The sequence below is a fragment of the Alosa pseudoharengus genome, unplaced genomic scaffold, assembly GCF_046254945.1.
Source record: "Alosa pseudoharengus isolate Yale_2024_CS ecotype anadromous, Long Island Sound unplaced genomic scaffold, YU_APseudo_1.1 YU_APseudo_1.1_scf_8, whole genome shotgun sequence".
Taxonomy (NCBI): domain Eukaryota; kingdom Metazoa; phylum Chordata; class Actinopteri; order Clupeiformes; family Clupeidae; genus Alosa; species Alosa pseudoharengus.
The window spans coordinates 37,248,072-37,269,726 of record NW_027468870.1 but is presented as its reverse complement, the minus strand read 5'-3'; the positions used below and the strand labels follow the sequence as shown (position 1 = coordinate 37,269,726).

Below are 21,655 nucleotides of genomic sequence, written 5' to 3'. Positions count from 1 at the left end.
GTCTTGGACGGAACGTATTTGACCAGGCCGAGGCTGCTGAAGCTACTCAAATAAATATTACAGTGCACTGCTGGCTCATTGGAGACTTGTTTGCTTTACCTGCTAACCCCTGATCCCCGGGCCACACAGCTCACATAACAGGGCTGTATACAGGCAACGCCTCGGCTATATGATACACATCTTGATGCTAGGACATTGAAATGATACATACGGAAACAAACTGGCACTAGTAAAGCTTCAGACTTCTATACAAAGCATCAAACACAAAGAACATTGTTTGCAAAACACAAATAATGTCACAACGACATAAAGGAGTCCAGTTGTTCCAGAAACTGCTTAAAAACCAAGGGGTACACTACACACATATTTGCATGAGTCATATTTTTTGTTGGTGTATACATTGATACCTTCAATCTGATCTGATATGAACACAATGTCTCCAACCTAGGAACAAATAACAACTTTTCCCTCCCGGAAAACAACACTCTCCAAGTCTGAGCGACATCTAAGGTTTAGGGCTGAAGCCTCTTAAGATGACTGCACAATGCACAGCTTTGCCTCAGTCCTCATTTTACGTCCGCGACGCAAGGCCAGGGCATATCCCTCACCCCAATCTTCAGCTCACACACACAAACACATGCATATGTATATGCACACGCACACTGAAAGAAACGTGCATGTGGTACGCGTACGAGCAGTCTCACACACACACACACACACACATGCACGCACGCACGCATACTAGGCTGAATCCCTGCCACTGGCCATGACCCAAGTGGACAAGATGGGCAGATGGTCCCCTTCAAGTCAGGTCCCAGTTCCAAGAGGCATCTCAGTCCAACAGACCATTACTAGATCTGACACTGACCAGGGGGGAGAATGGCATGGCTTTAATCATATTAGTGGGGAAAGCCTGGCATGGCCTGGCATGGCCCGACATGGCATGAGGACACCGAGGTGAGCAGAGGACAGGGGCCACAGCTGGGCATGATGGTGCCACACTCGTCTGATGTGCCCAATGGGGACAATGTCAGAGCAATACACTTTTTGAGGACCGCCTTCTATCCAGTGAAACATTCAATATGAAACGAGACATAAAAAACAAACTCCACTGCAGTACTACGGTATATGACCAAAAAAAATAAAGCGTAGGATAGCGTCTTGTTGAGGAAGCTTAGCTGGCCTAATTAAATAAGATAATACATTAGGTTATGTCTCTGATTAACAATTTAGTCTTTACCACAAACCGAGTCTTTGACAGGAAAGACAAAACTGGGCTTGAGTACATAAGAGGTGACATAAGACCCAAAAAAACAGAATCAATCAAAATAACATTTTAAAAAAAGAATCCACCAATTTACTTGTTACTTCGCCTGAAAAGCAGTTCTTCGAAGTGGACAAGTCAATGAGTTTACCCACCACCATTTTTACAGTAAGTAGGCATGGCAACAATCCCACCTGGGAGACACAAGGTTACCATGGAGACCCACAAACCCTAAGCCCTTTGTGCCAGTGAAGGAGGCCAGAGGAGGGTGGTGGAGGAGAGGAGGGAGGAGGGCGGCTGCCTGGCAACCGGTCTCTCAAAGCCTAACCCATTGGGAGCTACATGAAGAGGAACTATTCTACCTTGCACAGGGACGACGTGTAAAGGGCAAAGGCTCAAGCACATTCAAAACAAGTGGAACAACCATTTGGAGGCCTGGTCACCTGAATGAGTTGTCTTTCCTAAAACCATCAACATCAACTGCTAAATGTTGGCCTCTTGTAAATGTCGTTTTCAGATGGTGTAAAAAAGGAAATGTCATTCAACATTGTTATTAAGCATAGGCAGCTTACACAACCAAATGCAAAAAGGAGTAGAGCATGAAGCTTCCATACCTCTATCCATGGTCACTGGAGCGGTCTTGGCAGGTTCTCGTACAGTCTTGGGACCTTGCTCAGTTTTTGGTGGCTGAACAGGCTCAGGCAAACCTGGAGATTGGTAAAACCATTATTAAACAAGGAGCCCTAGGTAGACATGTGATCAATACAAACACCTCTATCATGCAGGGGCAACAACAGCCCTAACTGACAATGAACCCTGGGACCTTTCAGAAATGTAGACAAAATAATTCTCATATATTTGTTTTGCAAATTGCATATTTAGACCGACACTAAGCTAACAGCACGCTTCAGTTAAATGCCGGTGTAACCTCCCTGTAGGAAAACAACTCCAGAAGAGAGATCCCTGCCTCTCATGGCATTGTCAGCAGAGGCAACTGATGACCAACTCAAAGTATGCCAACTACTACTACTACTACTACTACTACTACTACTACTACAAAATGGGTATGGAGGAGTGTGTGTGTGTGTGTGGTGTGGTGTGTGTGTGTGTGTGAGAGTGAGAGTGGGGGGGGTGGTTCTTACTTGGCTCAGGTGGGGGTGGAGGGACCTCATCGGACACCACGGAGGCAGCCTCATTGGCCATGGAGCGCGTGGTGATCCTGCCCTTGCGGCGCCCTTGGCTGTTGGCGGTCTTGCGTCCGCGCGGCGTGCTCTGCTCCTTTCCGTCCTCGTCCTCCCCGCCGTCACACTTGTCTCTGTCTTTGCCAAGGTCCCTTAAGGGAGACAAAGCCCGGAGCCACGCAGCTCATTTTTACCTGCACAACTTTCCAAAAGTGGTTCAAAGCCTCTATGTACACTTCGTGGCTTCGAAGCAATTCTTTCTCAACCCGTCTGTTTGACACAGACAGCGTGCAGTGGACCAACTCGTCCAGGTGTAGCCCCCACCATCATGCACTACAGTCCCTCGCTCCGAGCCACACTACGTTTTCCAAGAATAAGTCAAATGTCTGACTACAGGGAAGCTGCTCTTATCTGATTAAACAGAAAAAAGAAAGGGCACTGTTCCTGGCAAACGCAGGTTTTTAACTAAATACGGCGTGCTCCAACAGCTGACTGGACACTTACACAATATCACCTGGATAACTGAGGACATGGAGGCCATTAAAGGAGGCAGAGAGCAGGCGACTCAGTGGTCAGGCACAGAGAGAGAGAGACAGAGACAGAGACAGAGACAGAGAGAGAGAGAGAGAGAGAGAGAGAGAGAGAGAGAGAGAGAGAGAGAGAGAGAGAGAGAGAGAGAGAGAGAGAGAGAGAGAGAGAGAGAGAGAGAGAGAGTCTCCCAAAAACGTACACCTCAAAAATAATAGTGTGAATAGGTGCTGGTGGCAATGGCAGTGGTGGGGGGGACTCTGGTCAGAGCCCTGAAAATCACCACTAGGATCTCAACATTACGGATAAAAACAAATAAACTGTGACAGTGACTGTACTAACATTTTAGACACCATTTCAAAAACATTCCTCTTAGTAAGGAGGGGGGTGAAACTCTGGTAAGAGCTCTAACAACCATCAGTGGCTGGGTCAAAACAGACAGAAGCAGGACGAAGAGGATTGCACACTAACTGTGGCTGGCATAATTTAAAACCTTTCAAGGGCAGATGACCCCCCCCCCCCCCAGATAAAACTTCAACATTTCTGACTGAGACCCTGAATGCTTTCATTTACTGCGGGCAATTTATAACTGGCTTTTAAGTGTCAAAGGCAGAGGCTGACTTGAGCCAGGTCCATCAGGACCTGTGGGAAAGCCCCCCACCCTCTCTCTTTCTCCCTCTCCCCCCCTCTCTTTCTCTCTATGCCTCTCTCTTTCTCTCTTTCTCCCTCGCTCTTCCCCTCTTGCTCTTTCTGCCTCTCTCTCTCTCTCTCTCTCTCTCTGCCAGATGGTGCACGATGCATGCTATGCTGCAGCTCAAAAGATGGGCACTCACTTGGACTCCTCCTTTTCATCTTTCTCCTCCTCTTCCTTCTTCTCCTCGTCCTCTTTTTTCTCAGATTTCTCAGATTTGTCCTCTTCGTTTTTATCGTCCGACTTGTCTTCTTGTGAGGGCCGTGTTATCTGCTGTGGAATACCAACAGGAAGAGTTTTTTTAAATAACACAAGGTTAGCCATAGTTTTGTAAAAAAAGGAAAGCAATAATATGAGTATCCTGAAACTGTAACAAAAAAGGAGTTTGCTATGAAGTACAGCTGGGACTCTGATTGCAAATTTTTACACTGGCAGTTCCCCATGACAAAGGCGCATATACAAGTTACATAGACCTTCAAACTCTAAGAAGTTTAACAAATGTCCACAAAGCTTTATCAACGTCTCAAACTTCCCAGGGAAAGGGTGTGTAGATGTTGTATTGACTGTGCTTTTTGTCTTTCCAGAATGCCCGGCATGTACACACATTAGAGGGCCTCTCAGGTCATACTGAAACTTTTTTTTGTTTTTAATTCTACCTGATCTGATTCAGACACAGACAGACATGTAGGACTGCACACAACTGCTTATCTAAAAAACACCACTCACTGGCCCGTCACTTCCAACCACAAAGATATATCAAGCATGAAGAAATGCATCAGTCTTTCCTCTAACGCACTGAGGCAGTCAAAGCCTCAAGCTATTACCCAGTTCCTATTTGGTAGTAAAATGCCGAATTCCTAAGCTGACCTCGTCCAATCGTCAATAACCAAATCCAAGACCATTCGGCCGTTTACACAAACACAATTGCTAAAATGGAGAGGCTATATAACAACTTTTCCTGTCTTTCATCGCCTCTAGTTGCTGTGGCATTAGCTTCAGATTCATAAAACTGGTATGATATTTGACAAACAAGGCTGGCTTGGGAGGGTGACACATAAATAGTTTTAATTCAAAAACGCTTTAAGTATAAACAAAGACAAACCTCAACTAATGTCCTTTAGTGGCTAAAGGCAAACAAGCGGTCAGAGACGTGTTAAAAGGTTAAATACCAGAAATGAATATAAATGGCCAAGTGAACTCCATGGAGACGTTTACCAGACCTCACCTCGTGGCCTCATTACATTGTAATGAGGGGAGATAGGCTGCCCTCAGGTTGTTCCATTCTATGGCCCTACAATTTCCTTTGGGTTAACAGCACAAGAGGGTGAAAAGAAAGAAAGGGGAGAGGAGGCGGAGACGGGAGTGAGGTGGCCTGGTCACGCACCCCACGCTGATTAGATTAGGAATATGAGAACCTTTGATGATCTTCACATGGAAAGGGTGTCTGGAGAGACGGATCACACACCCCAGCAGTGCGATCACAATGGGGCCTTTGTTGGCTCTGCAGAGTTCAAAGGGTGCGGAAAAGGCAAAGCTGTTCACTACAAACTGACAGAGACTGAGAGAGAAAGAGAGAGAGAGACTGAGAGAAAAAGAGAGACCGAGAGAGAGAGAGAGAGAGACTTACTTATTAACCATTGAGGGAAAAAATGCATGTATGCATGGATGCAAATATGATCCAACACTGACCACAATGCATGGTGTTGGCATACCAGTGATGCATGACATACCAGTGATATCTGCTGCATATTGCTGAATGCTGCTGGTGAAAACTCTGCTCAGTATCCCTGAGTGTATTCAGATTCAGCCACTCTGGCCATATTTCACACAGACTCTCAATGGCAAACAAATTTGCATTTACTGACAGACAGCAAACTGCTGTAGATATGAGAGCAATTAGGCTAGATCATTAAATTGGATCACACCTGTAAGTCACTGTGGATAAAAAAATCTTCCAACAAATGACTGCAATATTGTCCAACAAATGACCGAACGTCATCCATCAAATGACTGCAATATTGTCCAACAAATGACCACAACATCGTCCAACAAAGATTCACAAAGGCCACACACCAGTGCTTCTGGGCATTTTTCAGCATTCAACTTATCTACACACACACACACACACACACACACACACACACACAGATGTTTAAAGTATCAAGAATACTTAGAAGAAAAAAGGATTGTCCAAACCAAATAAGTATGTGTATTTCAGTTAAAAGATTCCCAAAGTACGGTCCTGATGTTACAACACTATATTCAGTTGGTTTTCCAAACTCCACTGCAAGATACAGAATGTTTTAAATAAATAGTTCAGTAGATGGAAGACAGGAAACACATTGAAATTGGCATTCCCCTTTTAAATTGGGCAAACACGAAACGTTTAAAACCAAGAAGGTGGGTAGAGGAGCTGCTGTTCATGAGCTGTAGCTATAAACTAACACAACTCATTCTGAGCATTTCCGTTAGAGGAGACTAGAGGACACGGTCAGTTAAAGAAAGTTGCCCTCATTCCCATTTCCTAAATATTACCCAGCTATACAAAAAAGTAAAGCTATCGTAGTCAATATATCAAGCACGCATCGCTTTTGGTTACTGGCAGGAGAGGATTCACAGCTCCTCCCCTACTTGTTGCACGAAAGAGCAGTGTTGGAACATGCTTGGCTGGGCCAGTGCACTCATCCCATGCTGGTACCAGATGGACCAGAGGAATGCTGCTCTCCAAGATGTTCATCGGACAAATAAGGCAGTATAAGAGGGAACGATACAAATGGAAAACAGGACTAAAAGACTGAGACTGACTCTCTCAGCTGCCATGGGAAAAGGGATAGACTAATCTGACACGCTAGAGAGACACAAGAGAAAGAGAGAGTGAGTGGAAGAGAAAAAAAGACGGAGATAGAGAGAAGCAGAGCTACACGTATCAATATCTCAGTCGAATTAATCTCTATTGAACTGTGAGAGGAAACTGCAGGCCTCACCGCTACGCAGCGTTCCATCCTGGCCCTAACCTGGGCCGGCCAGTTCTTTCTCATTAGGCAGCGGAGGGCCTCGGGAGCGCCCGTGTTTGCTTTGGAGCCGGTTCCAGTGCCGTGGCACGGCGGCCATATCCTCTCTGCCTGCCAAAGAGCTCCCAGCGCCTGGCGCAGCGCAGCACAGCGCAGCACAGTGAGGAATCTCTGTGGACTGCAAATTTTCCCTTCGTTCTCGGAGTAAAGGCCTGGCCTATTTGCTGAATCATGGCTCAGGGCTCAAGGGTGTGGGGGTTTCGATTTGGGTAAAAGCCCAGCTATGGGGTTAGTGACACCTCTTTGGCCGTGGTGTGAAGAGCAAGGCTGAACTTTTGAGTTTTAGGGCTCGATGCTAACTTTTTCAATGGTAGCGCAAACTTACAATTTTCTTTTTGATTTTTAAAGTATGGCATTGAATCAGTCATTGATATTTTTGTTAAGAAGGGCATTCAATCAAAGATGCTAACCTTTTTGCTCAATGTAAAATTACCCAACATCTTGTGTTAGACTCACAGTGGTCATTGTTTGCATCACTCCCATCATCCTTACCAAACCACAGCCACCTATTGTTAAAATGGCTCTGGGTATGTGGGTGTTTTGTGCCTGTTGGTGGTTGTACTGTACACACCTCAGGCTGCTTTGCAAAACACATTAGTTTTTTTTACTATAGTTCCCAAAGAAGAACGCTATTATAACTGTCCTCATGACAGAAACTCAAGGAAATCAACGTCATTTTTCCAGGCCCAGAGTTGTTCAGGGCATTTAGCGCTCATGTGTATCAACAATCAACATCAAAAGGTTTAACTTCCAATATAAACCCTTAGCGCCGGTCTAATCCTGCCTACCTGGACATATTTGTGCCTTAGCCAGTGTGGTTAAAAGTTGGTTCTCGTTCTTCCTCAGTGGCTCCCAGTAGTCGTCACTCCCATCACCAGTTGTGCCCGAGTCAAGACACAGTGTTGGCCCTCCCTCTCTCCCAGTATCCTCTTCCTCCTCCCTCTTTCCTCATTTTAATTGATAGATTGTAGCCTTTTGAGTAATGCCCCCCCCCCATTCAAGCTTTACTCAAAAGACTACAATCTTTCAAGAATCTTTCCCAAATCTTGTCAAAGTCTTCTGCTGTAAGGATGGCTTAAGCATTGATAGATCATTGAAACACAGAAAGCCATATGAAAGGCTTTGTGCATTTCATCACCAGTGCACACTTGTGTAGAGCTGATAATGAGAGTGCAGGGAGGGAGGGAGCCACTAAGACACTGAAGAAGAAGAAGAAGAAGGAGAAGAAGAAGAAGAACTACTATCAACCACACTGGCTAATGCGGAGGACTACATTTTGGTTACAGTCTTTGGTTCCGACTTCCGAGTCTTCGGTTTGTTTACAGTTTTAGGAGGTCTCGAGCAGGAAGGCATCTGAATGTTGAGGAATACTTCTTGGGTAAATGAACACCTGATGGTTTGGAAATTCAGGTCAATGTCTGAAAGCTGAGTCAAAATTTGCTTGCCTAACATCTCAGGGGCAGCAGCACCACACGTGCACAAAAAAACAAAAATCAATACAAAACGGCAGCTGAACAAATTAACATTTCAAAGAGAAAGAGCATCAGCCAGGAGACTTGGAAACGTGTTAATAAGGCCATGCATTCCTGTCATTTGTGACAGTGGGGAGAAAACAACAAGAACATTGTCTCAGATTATAAGGAATATACACAGATATCTTTCTGTTCAGCATTCACAACCTTCCCACTCATGTGTGCACTGTCTGCCATCAAAACACTAAATCCTCGTTGAGGCGAGGCCTGCCAGTGCTGAACATGCATAGTGCATGACTTTTCTACAGTAACCAGACACTACACACTGGAACAGATGACTGCTGGCTAACCCTTCGCCAATACGCAACACTTGACAATGAGGCTGGAAATATCACTACATTTAAAAGAAATTACAAGGTGCACAACGATTGTTTAAGAAAAAGTAACATAATAGTATGCTGTAATACAGTATATACAAATGAATCTGGCATAATTCATGTTGAATGTTGAAGAAAAGAAAAAAAATAACATAAAACAAAATAGTTGAAACTAATTCCAGTGCCGAATGCTATACATCTCCCACGTTTTCCCCTTGTTCTCTCACAAGCCCCAAGTGGCTCCACAGTGGAACATATGAAGTCAAATTAGGCTTCCAGATGACCACATGGAGACAAAAAGTAAAAGCTGTAGAGCTAAAATGCCAGTACATGCACCGCAGGAAGAGGAACGGCTAGGGAATGAGATGGAAGCAACGGGAGAGAGGGACTCAAAAGCTTTGTTAGGACGCATGATATAAACAGTTCAACAGCACATGGAATGAGAGGAGGAAACGAATGACAAGAGAAAGGGAGAGAAGCATTAGGGGAGAAAAAAAAAAACAGATAGGGAGGGTAGGGAGGGGCGTAGGGATATGCAACGCAAGCTCACTTCAAACTCACACTTCAAAGCCCGCCGCCCGCAGCGAGCACTCGTACGTACCTGCAAGCTCATCTATCCCTACGGGTCAGAACAGGGCCAGCCGGTCCACCAGCATGGTCCGAACAGAAGCGGCTCTCCTGTGTTGTTTACGGCAGCAGCGGCAGCGGTGGTGGTGGTGGCGGTGGGAGCAGGAGAGAGACAGAGACAGAGGCAACAGCGGCAGCTCCAGCAGCGGCGTGGCCAAGCAGCCAGCATCACTGAGCGCACGCGGGCAGCAGCCTGGGCCTCGCTCGGCTGCACACATTCCAGGAAAGCGTGTCATCGGGCCGCTTAAGCTGCCTAAAGGGTCGCCCATCTCGGATGCACGCTCTAATCTATGCGGGGGTCACCCAAGGTAATCCCCGCCGAGTGCTCCCCTGTGATTGGCACTCACGGCAGCACAGCAAGTTTTCTGGTCCTGTCAGGAGCACCGGAGTGTACCACTGGGTGATTTAGAGATAGGGGTGTCTCTCTCTCTCTCTCTCTGTGTACTCACTTCTCCCCCCCTCCCCCTATCTCTCTCTCTCTCTCTCCCCCCCTCACTCTCACATTTTTTGCTTCTCACGCCAAGTGGCAGAGGATGGGGGGGGGGGGGGGGGGGCGTGGTGTGGTGTGGTGACGGGGGTAGAAAAATGAGTACAGCTTGTTCGGGCCGTCAGTGTGGACTCTGCCCCCCACCCCACCCCTCCCAATCACTCTTTTTCCGTTTCTGCATATTCAGAGTTGGCTTGCGCTGTCGCTTCCTCCCACTCCCTCTCGCGCTTGTCTACACACTCAAGCGTTCTCCAGGGAATTTCTGCCAGTACAAAAAGCTCTAGCCAGAAGTCTGTTTGGAACAGGACAAAGCCAGTGCTGAGCTGGACTCCTGTTTAACCACAGCGACAGGGCCCTGTTTATGTAACCCTTTATGATGAACGCCCAGGCAAACTTGACGCAGACAACAAACCAACCCCTGCTTGTATCTGCAAGCATCTGGCTGTACACATAAATTCCCATTTTTTTGAAAAGGTTCACGTGATGCCAAAATAATTCCCTTTCATTCGGGTTTACTTTTTGATCTTGTGTTTTCTCTCTCTCCTCCCCCCCATCACACAAAACACGCAAACAGAATCCAGGATCTAATAATGCCTCCTGCTATGCACAATATTGCCATGTACACACACGTACACACACACACACAGAATCCAGAAATCTAATAATGCCTACTGCCATGTACAATGGTGCACAAGGTCACCATGGCTGTCCTCACAGGCTGAGGGGATAATCTTTTTCATCACTGATATCGAACTCCTGACAGCCGGACACATGCAACCACTGACCTCGGAGCCAAACTTGTGATCTCTCCTGATGGATCCCAGACAGTGGGCTCTCTGTTGCCAACACACGCCCACATAATCCAAGACAAGTGGGTCTGATTATATATGCACACAGGCGCGTGCACGCGCGCACACACACACACACACACACACACACACACACACACACACACACACAAATATGGCAGTCGTTTATAGTGTCTTCTTCCACTGGCTCCGAGCACCACAACAAGAAAAACGAGTGCATAAGGTCTGCTGCTGCTGCTGTTGTCTAGTTGTTAGCATGCCAAGGTTAGGGAGGAGGAGAAGAGAGGTGCTTTAATGTGGTGATTGGTGATTTGTGGCTCTCACATATACAGTGGAGAGGGAATTTATGTGCATAGCATGCAGAATGGGAACACAAACACGGAGACTGGCTACATCCTCTTCCTAATATGTGATGGTTCAGGAAGCCCCCCCACCCCCACACACAAGCCAATCCCAAAGTCCTAAGAGCAGTGATCCCACAAACACATGTGCTGTGGGGAAAAAAACCTACACACACACACACACACACACACACAGGGGAGCATCTCTGCCCTCTCTGTGAACTGATGTATGCATTTGGCCGTGCCAGTAATCCATATGCACTGACAAAATGACGAACACGCCAGGATCATCAATGAGGTGCAGAGAGAGGGGGGGAAACGCACAAATGAGGGAAACCTCCCTGACGCTCCAAACTCTCCTCTCCATCTCTCCATTTCTGGGTCCGGGCCCCTGACGCTTGGGCAGGCAGAGCTGGACTTTTCCACCTCTTGTCAGCAGATGATGCAGAATAAAATCAGCATCTCCTGGAGGTCTGTGCCACATCCTCCCAGTGCCATACAATGGGTGTAGTGTGGAGGGGGACCTTTTATGTTCTTTTTCATACAAGACACACTACGGGCACTAGTACAGTACACCACGGCTTTACAACCCCCGTGAGACTCAAGAGCATGGCTGGCCTGCTGGAGGAAAGGTACTGGGGAAACGTTGACATATTGACTGCCCAACACCATAAAAACAAAATAAAACAATAAAATAAGGGATTCCATTTTTACCATGCGGCATTCAGCTAACAGAGTCAATCCTTCAACATGAAAATCGGTGAGAGTGCAGGTTACAACACAGCACCGTTGCGCACATACAAACTCATAAATCCTTTATCCCAGGACAGCGCTTTCTTAAACCGCGGAAGTCTGATGCAGGTATATGCAGTTTACACACATGATGACAAGTAAGAGGAGATTCATATGAAACGAAACGAGCCGGCGGGTGTAGCTGGAGCAGCAGCAGGGGGTGGGTGCGGTGGGGTGAAGGCAGAGAGCCGGTGACGTCTATGCCAGACAGGAAGGCCGCAGGGAGGCAAATGGCGGCGGGGCCAAGTCATGTTACACGGCAGCAACCCGTACACAGCCACCGGCAAACGGGCCAAGAGAGAGAGAGAGAGAGAGAGAGAGAGAGAGAGAGAGAGAGAGAGAGAGAGAGAGAGCGTGCAATACGTGAGACAGACAGAAAGCAAGAGAGAGACCTGTGCACCCTCAATAATTCACTCTGTAGGGGGGGGGGGGAAGGCACTAAACCCTGCACACACACACAAAGGAAGAACACCTCCCATCTGTGTGCCAGCCTTCCACGACCCTTGGCACAGCACAACAGCACAGCACCCGTCACAGTGGGCTCCTCCAGTTGCCCACCATGGCCTCTCCTAATGGTGCACATGTTGTACTGGATCCCAGGGCCTGAGGAGGGAGCGCACAGAGAGGGCACTGGGAACACAGGTCACAGCCAGAGCCCAACCCATGCCAGCAGAGCGCTTTCTCACACACACACACACACACACACACACACACACACACACACACACACACACACACACACACACACACACACACACACACACACACACACACACACACACACACACACACACACACACACACACACACACACACACACACACACACTCTATACCACCTTTAGGGAGGTCAAAACAACATGGGAAAATACTGTGTTATTCTAATTGAAATAAACACTCTGACAAACATCCATAACAAGCCTGTGATTACCAAACTATATTCATTTGTTCCAGCAAAGTAAAAAAAAACCTATAAAATCAAATTAACACCTGCCACCCCCCACCTGAGACGACATGGTTTTCATTTGGGCAATCAATAATGCCAAATGTCAAAACAGAACCCAAGTGTGCATGGCGACAAAAAGAAGAAGCAATTGGTGGCATTAAAGCTTCACTGGAACACCCAAACACGCCAAATGGCTCAGAACACTGCTCACGTCACCATCAGATAAGCATGCCCAATCAGGGCTCCATAGCAACAGTTCAGCACCCCAGGCATTTCGGTAAGTGGCAAGACCGGTCTGCGCACAGACACACAAAAGTAAGCCTTTCAGAACCCTCACACCGACAAGACTCCAGACCACGACACAGACGGCAGTGGAGAAGTGGAGAAAAAGTAATAGGGGGGAACAGACCAAAAATAAAGCCCAAACTTAATGTAAACTGCTGCACCATAAACATGGAACTGATGCATAGTACTGCTCCAGTAGTGTTGGGGTGTTATGGGAGAGCAGGCTAAGTGGAACTGTTTGTTTTGCTGCTCCTTCCCCCCCACCTCTATAACCCCCCCCCCAACCCCTAAAGCCCCCATCATCTTCCACCCCCCCCCCCATTCCCACTACCCCCATCCCCCACCCCTAACGCCCACCTCATCGTCCACCCCCCCCCCCCTGGTCCCTGGAAAGCAGCACGGAGCCACCCGTCTATGGCAGGCAGATAAAACAGATTCCTGGGAAGCTGTGCAGCGCTCCATAAATCACGCCTCACCACTGAGCCCAACCGCTCGGCCTGTTTCTCATTTAACCTCAGAGCAAAAACCTTTGCGCTGAGTGAGTCTCTCAGAGAACATACACAACACACACACAGCACACAACACACATACCACACACACGAGAGACACAAACAAACAGACGACTGACTGCTTTGGATACAAGTCGTCACTAGAGGGCCTCCTAACTTGAACATCAATACCCAGAAAAAAAATAAAATAAAATAAAATAAATACAAACTTCTGGTTTACATACAAACAAATAACTCATCTGCAAAAGCGAATGAAAATGACCAAGTGTAATGATATCCATTGAGATAAAGTGGGTGAAGTGGGACTGCTTTAAATGTACACAAGAGGAAGCTTGATTGTTTCAGCATTCAATCCTTAAGCCAGACAATCCTTACTTTACTAGGTTGTCTAACTTAAATAAACAGAGAGACTAACCAGCATAGTGAGGTAGCTGCTCAAATAAAACAGGCTGCCCAAATACGTAGTGGGAAAGCAATACGCAGTAGTCTCTCTCTGCAGCTGGGCAACAGTGCTCCTGCATCTCCTTCTCCTGTGATAAGAGCTGGCATTTGATATTTACTGCTCTCCAAGGGTAATAAATGTGGAATACCAAGAAAAAGGCTCCCTCTACTTTTCACAGGATTGGAAGAAGACATCTGTTGTGTTGTTACTTTGCACATCAACAGACCCTGCTCTGTTCCAACCTTGACATATCCAGCCAAATATCACTAGCACAGTAGTGCACTGCTCACATGGAAAAGGAAATTGAATATCTAAGGTCACGCCAAGGACAAAAACTCAGGGGAATCCAAAGAGGCGGCATATGGAAAAGAAGCATTTACCACCTCAGAAAGGCCAGAGCCTTTTGTCAAAAGGTCAAAACACCAACGACCACAGAAAACATGTGTGTGTGCCCCCCCCCCCCCCCCCCCCCCCCAAAAAAAAAGAGTAGACTCTCTGAGGACTTGAAGAATACTTAGGTATACTTGAAGAAACACTGCTCACCTGATTTCTCCCTCGCCGCGGCCTATAGTTGCGCCGCACCAGTGTTTTGTAGTTCTGGTTCTTCTTGGTCAAGTAATAGTAAAGCACACAGTCTGCCACACACTGTAGAAAAGAGGAACACATATAACTGGTCAAGACACATAAAATATGACACATGCATTAACTGTGCATTCAAAGCACAACCACATACAGTAGTTCTGCATCAGCAGGATATCTAAAAAGGGAAGCTGAGCTCGTCACAGAGCTAGTGCAAAACATTATATGTCTATCCCATCAACCACAGGTCACAGGTTTGTGGTCAAACATGAGCTGCTGTGCAGGCTATGCAGGACTGTTCAGGACAAAGTTCAAATAATCCAAATCTATCAAGTTCTGCATTTCAGGGAAACATACTGAAGGAAAACTCACTTGCATTGATTACAGGGAACACCGAGTCAGAGTTGTGAAAAATTAAATTGCAAAATTCAAAAGTTAACTGCAACTTTAAGGATAATTCCTGTATTTAGCACTTTGAGTCCCTTTTCTGGTTTGTTTTGGATGAACTAGGGTGGTTAACACAGAAATGTTGACGAGGCATGCACAAACATGTCCTTAAAACAACCCTTAACGTTCGTTTTCAAAACTGTGCAACTCACCGAGTGGTTAGTGGAGTTCATTGATGATTAAAAAATATATATATATATATATATATCGGCGCAATGTATGATTTCAATCCGTGCTAATAGTGGTACTATTTTTTCAGATACCTCACAACCACGTATAAACTTCCGCTCGATATTTGAGTCTAAAGCGTTAGCACACTCCCGACCACTTGATGGGGACAACCACTTTGCCGTACAAGGAAGCTGTACGGAACTTGGTGTCTTGCTCATAGACAGTTGCTCTGCTCACGGAGAACCAAGCGAAAAGACTATAACCAAATGTAAACAGCCCCCCTTTCCGTTTCCGCTAGCTCAGTAATATCAACGAGCAATGACTCTACAAACAGATCAGGGATTTTACAAAATGCCAAATAAAACCCGACAGAAACTGTATTTCGCTACGCTACTTGTTTTGGAACATCAAGGAACATCAGTAACCACTCGGTGAGTTGCAGTTTTGAAAACAAACTTTAAGGGTTGTTTTAAGGACACATTTGTGCATGCCTGTAGCCAGCCACTCTGAAGCAGTCAAAGGCGATTCTAAACGAGTCAAAAAGTCGAGACAGGACCCATCATCAACATTTCTGTGTCCACCACTCCTGTTCATCCAAAACAAACCAGAAAAGGGACTCAAAGTGCTAAATACCAGAATTATCCTTTAAACAATGCAGAACACTGGAGCCGAACAAACTCACCTTTCTTTCCAGATACGAAGCAATGAGGCCAAAATTCTTTGGGTGCTGCACAAACCTGAAAGAAAAGAAATGTGGGAACTAATGAAACAGAGTGAAATCATAACTGATTATTTCAAAATCCGCTTATTTTAAAAAACCTGGCTTTAAGTGGATAATTTCACAATCAGGGTGTGCACTTTGTTTCAAAAGGGTCAACAATTAAACCATCTAAAAATGTAATTGTTTGGGTTTTACACATTATATATATCAGTATATTTCTGTAGAAGGATAAAAAAAGTTGTTTCAAAGCAACAGTGCATGGAGAACTCTCAGGAAGGGATGATATTGTGAAAACAAAGTATTAGATTGTCTGTCTTCATGAGTAAATATCCCTAAATATTTAAAGCAGATGGGTAGTACATAGTTTACTGGGTCTGCTTTAAGCTGCCTGTCCATAACTTGGCCTACATTGTCCCAAATTGTCTCATTCTTTTTCCGATGGGCTGCATGTGGTGAGCTTATACAACAAGGCTATGGGTCAATTTACACTGAACTTACACTTTAAGGTTTTTTGTGGCAAATACACCAATTTCTACAAATATTCTTTTGTCATTTGTTTTGCACTGAATAGCCATGACACTTTTAAATGATTGCTTGCCTCTCACTGAGAGCTTCTGATGTTGTTGGACAACTGTAAAACTAACATATCTAGACTGAGCTGTGTCTGATGGACTGTCAAACATTTGAGTTGGAGTGGACATTTTAGTGTTTCTTTGTCTTAACACACAGATAATTAATATGTTACTTCTAAAAATGGTAAAATGCCGACACTGTTATCAAACAGTTTTATGGATACAGTTAAGGTATCCCAATGCATATTTTCACAGGTGCATAATTATGCTATTTTAATCGCATTTGTAATCACAATTGTAAATTCAGTCAACTGTGCTTCACCCTCTGCGGTAAGAAGGTGGTAAATAGAATTAACTAGATTCCATTTTCATTAAGTGGTGAGCCTTTGTATTGACTAAAAACCTTGAAAGTGTCAGATTCAAGTCGGGGATCGATCAAAACCAAAATAACCTGTGGATTCCATGATGAAACCCGATGGTCAAAGCAGATGGGCAGTGTATCTAAAGAATCTAAAGAAGAGAAATCCCTCCAAATATATGAGCAAATGACCGAATGGAACATATTAGGTGGCACCAATGTAAGCATCTTATAAAAACATGACCGTTTATTTCATCTTTTGAGGGGTATATAGCTTGCCTGGTAAAACATACTCATTCACGAGTGAATAGCCTGGTCACTCACGATTAGGAATCCTTTACAACGCTAGCATGGTGATGGGCATAGACATAGCATTAACTTTGAAATCATCTGTCCACCCTAACAAATCAAATTGATCAGAGATTCGCCTAAACTTTACAAACTATAAACAGAATCAGCAGTCAGGAAACAATATGTGTGAGTCTACCTTTACTGTAAATAAATGTTTGCATTATTGCAACTACAATTTTTGATGTTTGCAGCCTTGCAGGTATTGCTTCTACCATTTACCACAGTCAGTTTCGATTTTCATCATCCCCTCTCGTCGCTGACTGGCTTGACATGTTTTTTTGTCTGAGGGGAAAAAACTGAACACTATGGTGTTCCAGACTAGTATCTCACTAAAAGGAGAAAGGTGGGCGTGTCCAGGATAGCATATAGCACCACCTGGTAAAATATGCTTGTTAACTGCATGACAGCATTACACAACATAACCCTAAACACTACACTTGAAATGTGCAGGAGTGGACATCAGAAACAAAGGCAATTTCTTGCCATTAGTATGAGGTTAAATATTGGTGTGAACTCTTTATATGGTTTATTATTGTTCCTTATGGTATCACCATCTATGTAATGTAAGAAAAAGAACATGTGCAAACATATGTGGAATTTGTATTGCATAAAACTTTGGTGGTTAAGTTTAGGGTGATTTTCCAGAAGCATACATGCTTCTGATGTTCAAATTGGTTCTGAGCATGTTGTTGGGAGGTTGTTGCTTGGTACATGTATGAAGTATAGCAGAGGTATACCCTCTGGCAAAGGGTCAGTCAGTTGAGCTCTTTCTAAGGCTAATATCTAATTTTTACTGTTTACCTTAACATCCACTATGTCTGTTAACATTTTCACTAAACTTTTTCACATTTAATTTGTAATATGTTACCAAATGGTCTAATGTGGTCAAATTTTTTGTCTATAGTATAATTTAGCTAATATGAGTTGTGGAAGTGGTTTAGATTTAAAATGAAACCCCAATTTGTGGATAGAAATGACTGAAAGGTGCATTTTGTGCCAGGAAATTTTATTTTTACCGTTCTTTTTTCCAGTTGTCAAGGTGCTCCTAAGTCTTGGCATGAATAATACATATTTATATAATATTCCAACAATATGACATATTTTGGGGTACACAGGCCTGTGTGTGAAAAATGTCAAGCGCACACCCTGATTGTGAAACTACCTAAGTAACAAGCTGCCTACAAACCTGTCACGTGACTGGGTATAACTGTAAAAAAATAGTATTGAGATTACAGGTTTCTGAAAAAAATATCAAAATATAAATAAATAAAAAGCCAGGAAGCCCAAAGGCATGATGGTCGAGACGAGAGGATGACAAAGGAATGTGTTGTGACTGGCGTGCTCTCCCTCCTGATTTCTGGCCATGTTGGGATTCTCTTAAGCTCTATGGGCAGAGCCTGTGGGATTCATACATGTGCTTCTTTGAACACTTTTCCAGCCTACACTGGCTTTTCAAGAGCTGTCTGCAGACTGCACTAACATTCCTGAGTCAATTTGATTTGTAGGAGGAAAATGAAAATGATTATGGAGGGTAATTTGTGTGAGATTTCCCCCCTACTGCCCCCCTCCACAGGACAGCAGCAAAAGTCTGGTTGTGAAGTAAGCTATGAAATTGCAGAATCTATAGCTCTTTACTTTAAGCTTCGCCTTACAGTATGGATCAGCACCAAAACAACACTCGGATTTAATGGAATTGTTGGACTCTCTCTCATTCAAGACACACACACACACAAAGTCAAGCCATTTCCTGTAAATAAGCCAGCATGTCTTATGGTCTCAGAAGTGCATTAACCCATCTTAGAAAATACACCCGTCATAAAAAAAAAGAGCAGAGCTCAAGACACACACACACACACACACACACACACACACACACACACACACACACACACACACACACACACACACACACACACACACACACACACACACACACACACACACACACACACACACACACACACACACACACACACACACACACACACACTTACTTCTCCCTAAAGATCTCCTTCTCATGTTCCGTCCACACGTTCATGAACTGGCGGGACTTGTAGACCTTCATGGGGTCCTCCATCAGGCCGTTCATGTTGATGAACTTCACACGTCGCTGCTCCGAGTCGTACATCATGGGCGGGATGACGGACAGCTGCCTCATCTGCTTCTCGTTGTTCTGACGCAGGGAGGAGGTCGAGGGGAAGAAAGAAAGGGAGAGAGAGACAGAAGTGAGCCGCCAGAACGAGAGATCTAGAGAAAAGTTCAAGGGTGGTGACTTTAACCCAAACCACCCCACACAGATCAACTCCAACAGATGGTTAGCTGGAAAAGCTGCCTGTGCGTATGGTTTTGCGGTGGTTTCAAGCAGGACGCTGTCTGATTTCTTTGGCTGGCATGTATCTGGCTACACAGATAGAGGATTTTAAAAAAGCTCCTTATTTTGGGAGTGTACAATTACCCTCCATACCTGACTATTACTAAACAGCTGCCGTCTCAAGATAGGTCTCAAGGCACACCTATCACCTATCTGCCATGGCAAATGCCTGTGTGGAGAAGCTCACCCACCTCCTGTTCAGATAGGCCGTCGATGATCTCGGATATCTCATGCTCGCTTCTCGCAATGGTTGCGGACAGACCGGTTCCTCGCTGACCCACCCTTGAGAGAGCAAGAAAAGAGCTTAAAGGAGAGATTTAAAAACAATATGCAATGAACTAGCATGTAATGCACAAAAACAGCACTTAACATAGAACACTGTCTGAGCTGTATTAAAACAGAGCTGATTGAATGAACACCACATTTCTATTTTAGCCAGACCTTCTCTGCCCAGTACATTCCCGTTTGCTCCTCACCAGTGCACATCAGAGGACTCTGGGATGGACAGTAATCATGCAGCAATAAGCCAAAAACACTGGAGCTCAATGTGTCCTCCCAGACTAGATCAGCTCCACCAGAAGCTAATGCCAGTAGCTGGGTAGCTAACTAGCATGGTCCTATTTACTTTCATTCACTCATGGCCACTCAGGTTCACTCAGGTTCTTGCCATTGCGGTCATAGTGGAGCTCATGACTGCCAGGGAGTCCGGAGAGTCCAGAGAGGTATTGTGTTGGAGCAGCTATAAATGGAGAGCTGTGTTTACGCAGCAAGTAGGGAAAAACACTGAGCCTTCCGATAACTGCTTTGTACACAAATCAGAGGGCAAGCTCCGGTCAGCCAATTTATAGTGTTCTTCAAAACCTCAACCTTTGAAAACCCACAAAACGCAAGTTTTCTTCAGAGAAAACAAATGATGACAAACTGATACCACTTCAGAACAATTCCACCCAAAGTGCCTTTGATCTACCGCTTGCAGAAGCCGGTGAGTATCTCGCTACATCCTTCCCTGAGGGCTATTCTTGTCCTGAGAGACTTCTGAGGGCAGCTCATTTAGTTTTAGGAGAATTTCCTCCAAAACAAGCCCAGGTAAACAAACTATAGGAGGTAGAGGATAGGGTAAAACCTGAATAGGAGGAAATACGCCTTAATTTTCCACTCATAAAAACAGGGGGATTTTTCTTATCCTTGGTAATGTCAAAGCCAGACTGACTGATGACTGAAAAAACAGGTAAGGGCATAATAAGCAGTTGGTAATAGGCCTATAGATCCTGATAGATCGCCAAATCCTGTTGAACAGAGTTGTACTGGAAAATGTGCCAGCTTCTCAATTTCACTCACACCACAGCAAATTGCCAGGCATGGGACGTATCATGTAATGAAGGTCCTGTAGAAGCAGACACCCAGCATCATGCAGCTGTCAATGTGCTTTGTCTTCACCTCACGGTGATGACAGGTCCTTAGTTTCTGAATGCAGCCAATGCCCATACATTTTTTACAGACCTTGTTTCAATGTCAGAAACCAATTTAACCAAAAATGCATTATATTTGCATGTTGTAGTCAATAACATGGCATCAATGCACCTCCATTGACTCTGGAGAGATACTTTTTGTATGTATTCACATGCTATCTATTGGGAACAGTTTTGAAGACCGCTGCAACATCTGCAAAATGTTCTATTTTTGGGCAGTAAATTTCCCTGCAATTTACACCATTACATGGTTCGTACTAAATGTTGATTATGAACTTAGCAAGAAAACCCATAATGGTTCCCTGCGCTGAACCGAGACCTAGTCTAAAGGCAGAAACAGTGTGGTGATGAACATTCAAGTGCTCTTTCATTGTCAAAGCTCACATAACAAACACTGTTGCCATCTTTTATAGTATTATGCAAATATTCATCCCTGCTACAACCAAGAAGCCAGGCCGCCATGTTTCCCACCACTCACAGTGTTTCCTCTAGATTTTTTTTTAGCAGTTAAGTAGCAAACTTCTCGCGACTTATCCCCCCTGTACACAATGCAAATGCTTTTGTTGTAGAGGTGAAGGATTAATAACAGGCAAAAAACTATCTCCAAAGAACTATATCTACTGACAAGGTAATGTTTCAGATTCTTGCGAGTTTTGGCGGGGCGCCACTCTTGGAAGTTGCATGGCTGGTTATCTCGGTAGGGACTCGCTACGTCTATGCTGTATAGCTATGCTAGGTGAACGTTTGCCTATTACAAGTTCGTTTACCATCAAATTGGCTTCATAAAGGTGAAAA

General features: G+C 44.9%; 1 protein-coding gene across 9 annotated transcripts in view; it reads right to left on the bottom strand.

The window, feature by feature from the left end:
* Window positions 1–21,655, bottom strand: part of ncor1 (nuclear receptor corepressor 1) — a 73,696-nt gene that overhangs the window by 31,927 nt on the left and 20,114 nt on the right. For 6 of the 9 annotated variants that reach the window (XM_076275378.1, XM_076275371.1, XM_076275372.1 and 3 more), the window contains exons 11-17: window positions 19,583–19,694; window positions 19,015–19,193; window positions 15,701–15,755; window positions 14,365–14,466; window positions 3,807–3,937; window positions 2,407–2,597; window positions 1,879–1,971 (exon numbers count right to left, since the gene is read on the bottom strand). In XM_076275378.1, the coding sequence (XP_076131493.1) occupies window positions 1,879–1,971; window positions 2,407–2,597; window positions 3,807–3,937; window positions 14,365–14,466; window positions 15,701–15,755; window positions 19,015–19,193; window positions 19,583–19,694 (863 nt within the window). Of the gene's footprint in view, window positions 1–1,878; window positions 1,972–2,406; window positions 2,598–3,806; window positions 3,938–9,185; window positions 9,614–14,364; window positions 14,467–15,700; window positions 15,756–19,014; window positions 19,194–19,582; window positions 19,695–21,655 lie in introns of those variants that run through there. The other 3 variants (XM_076275374.1, XM_076275376.1, XM_076275380.1) reach the window with 2 other exon arrangements.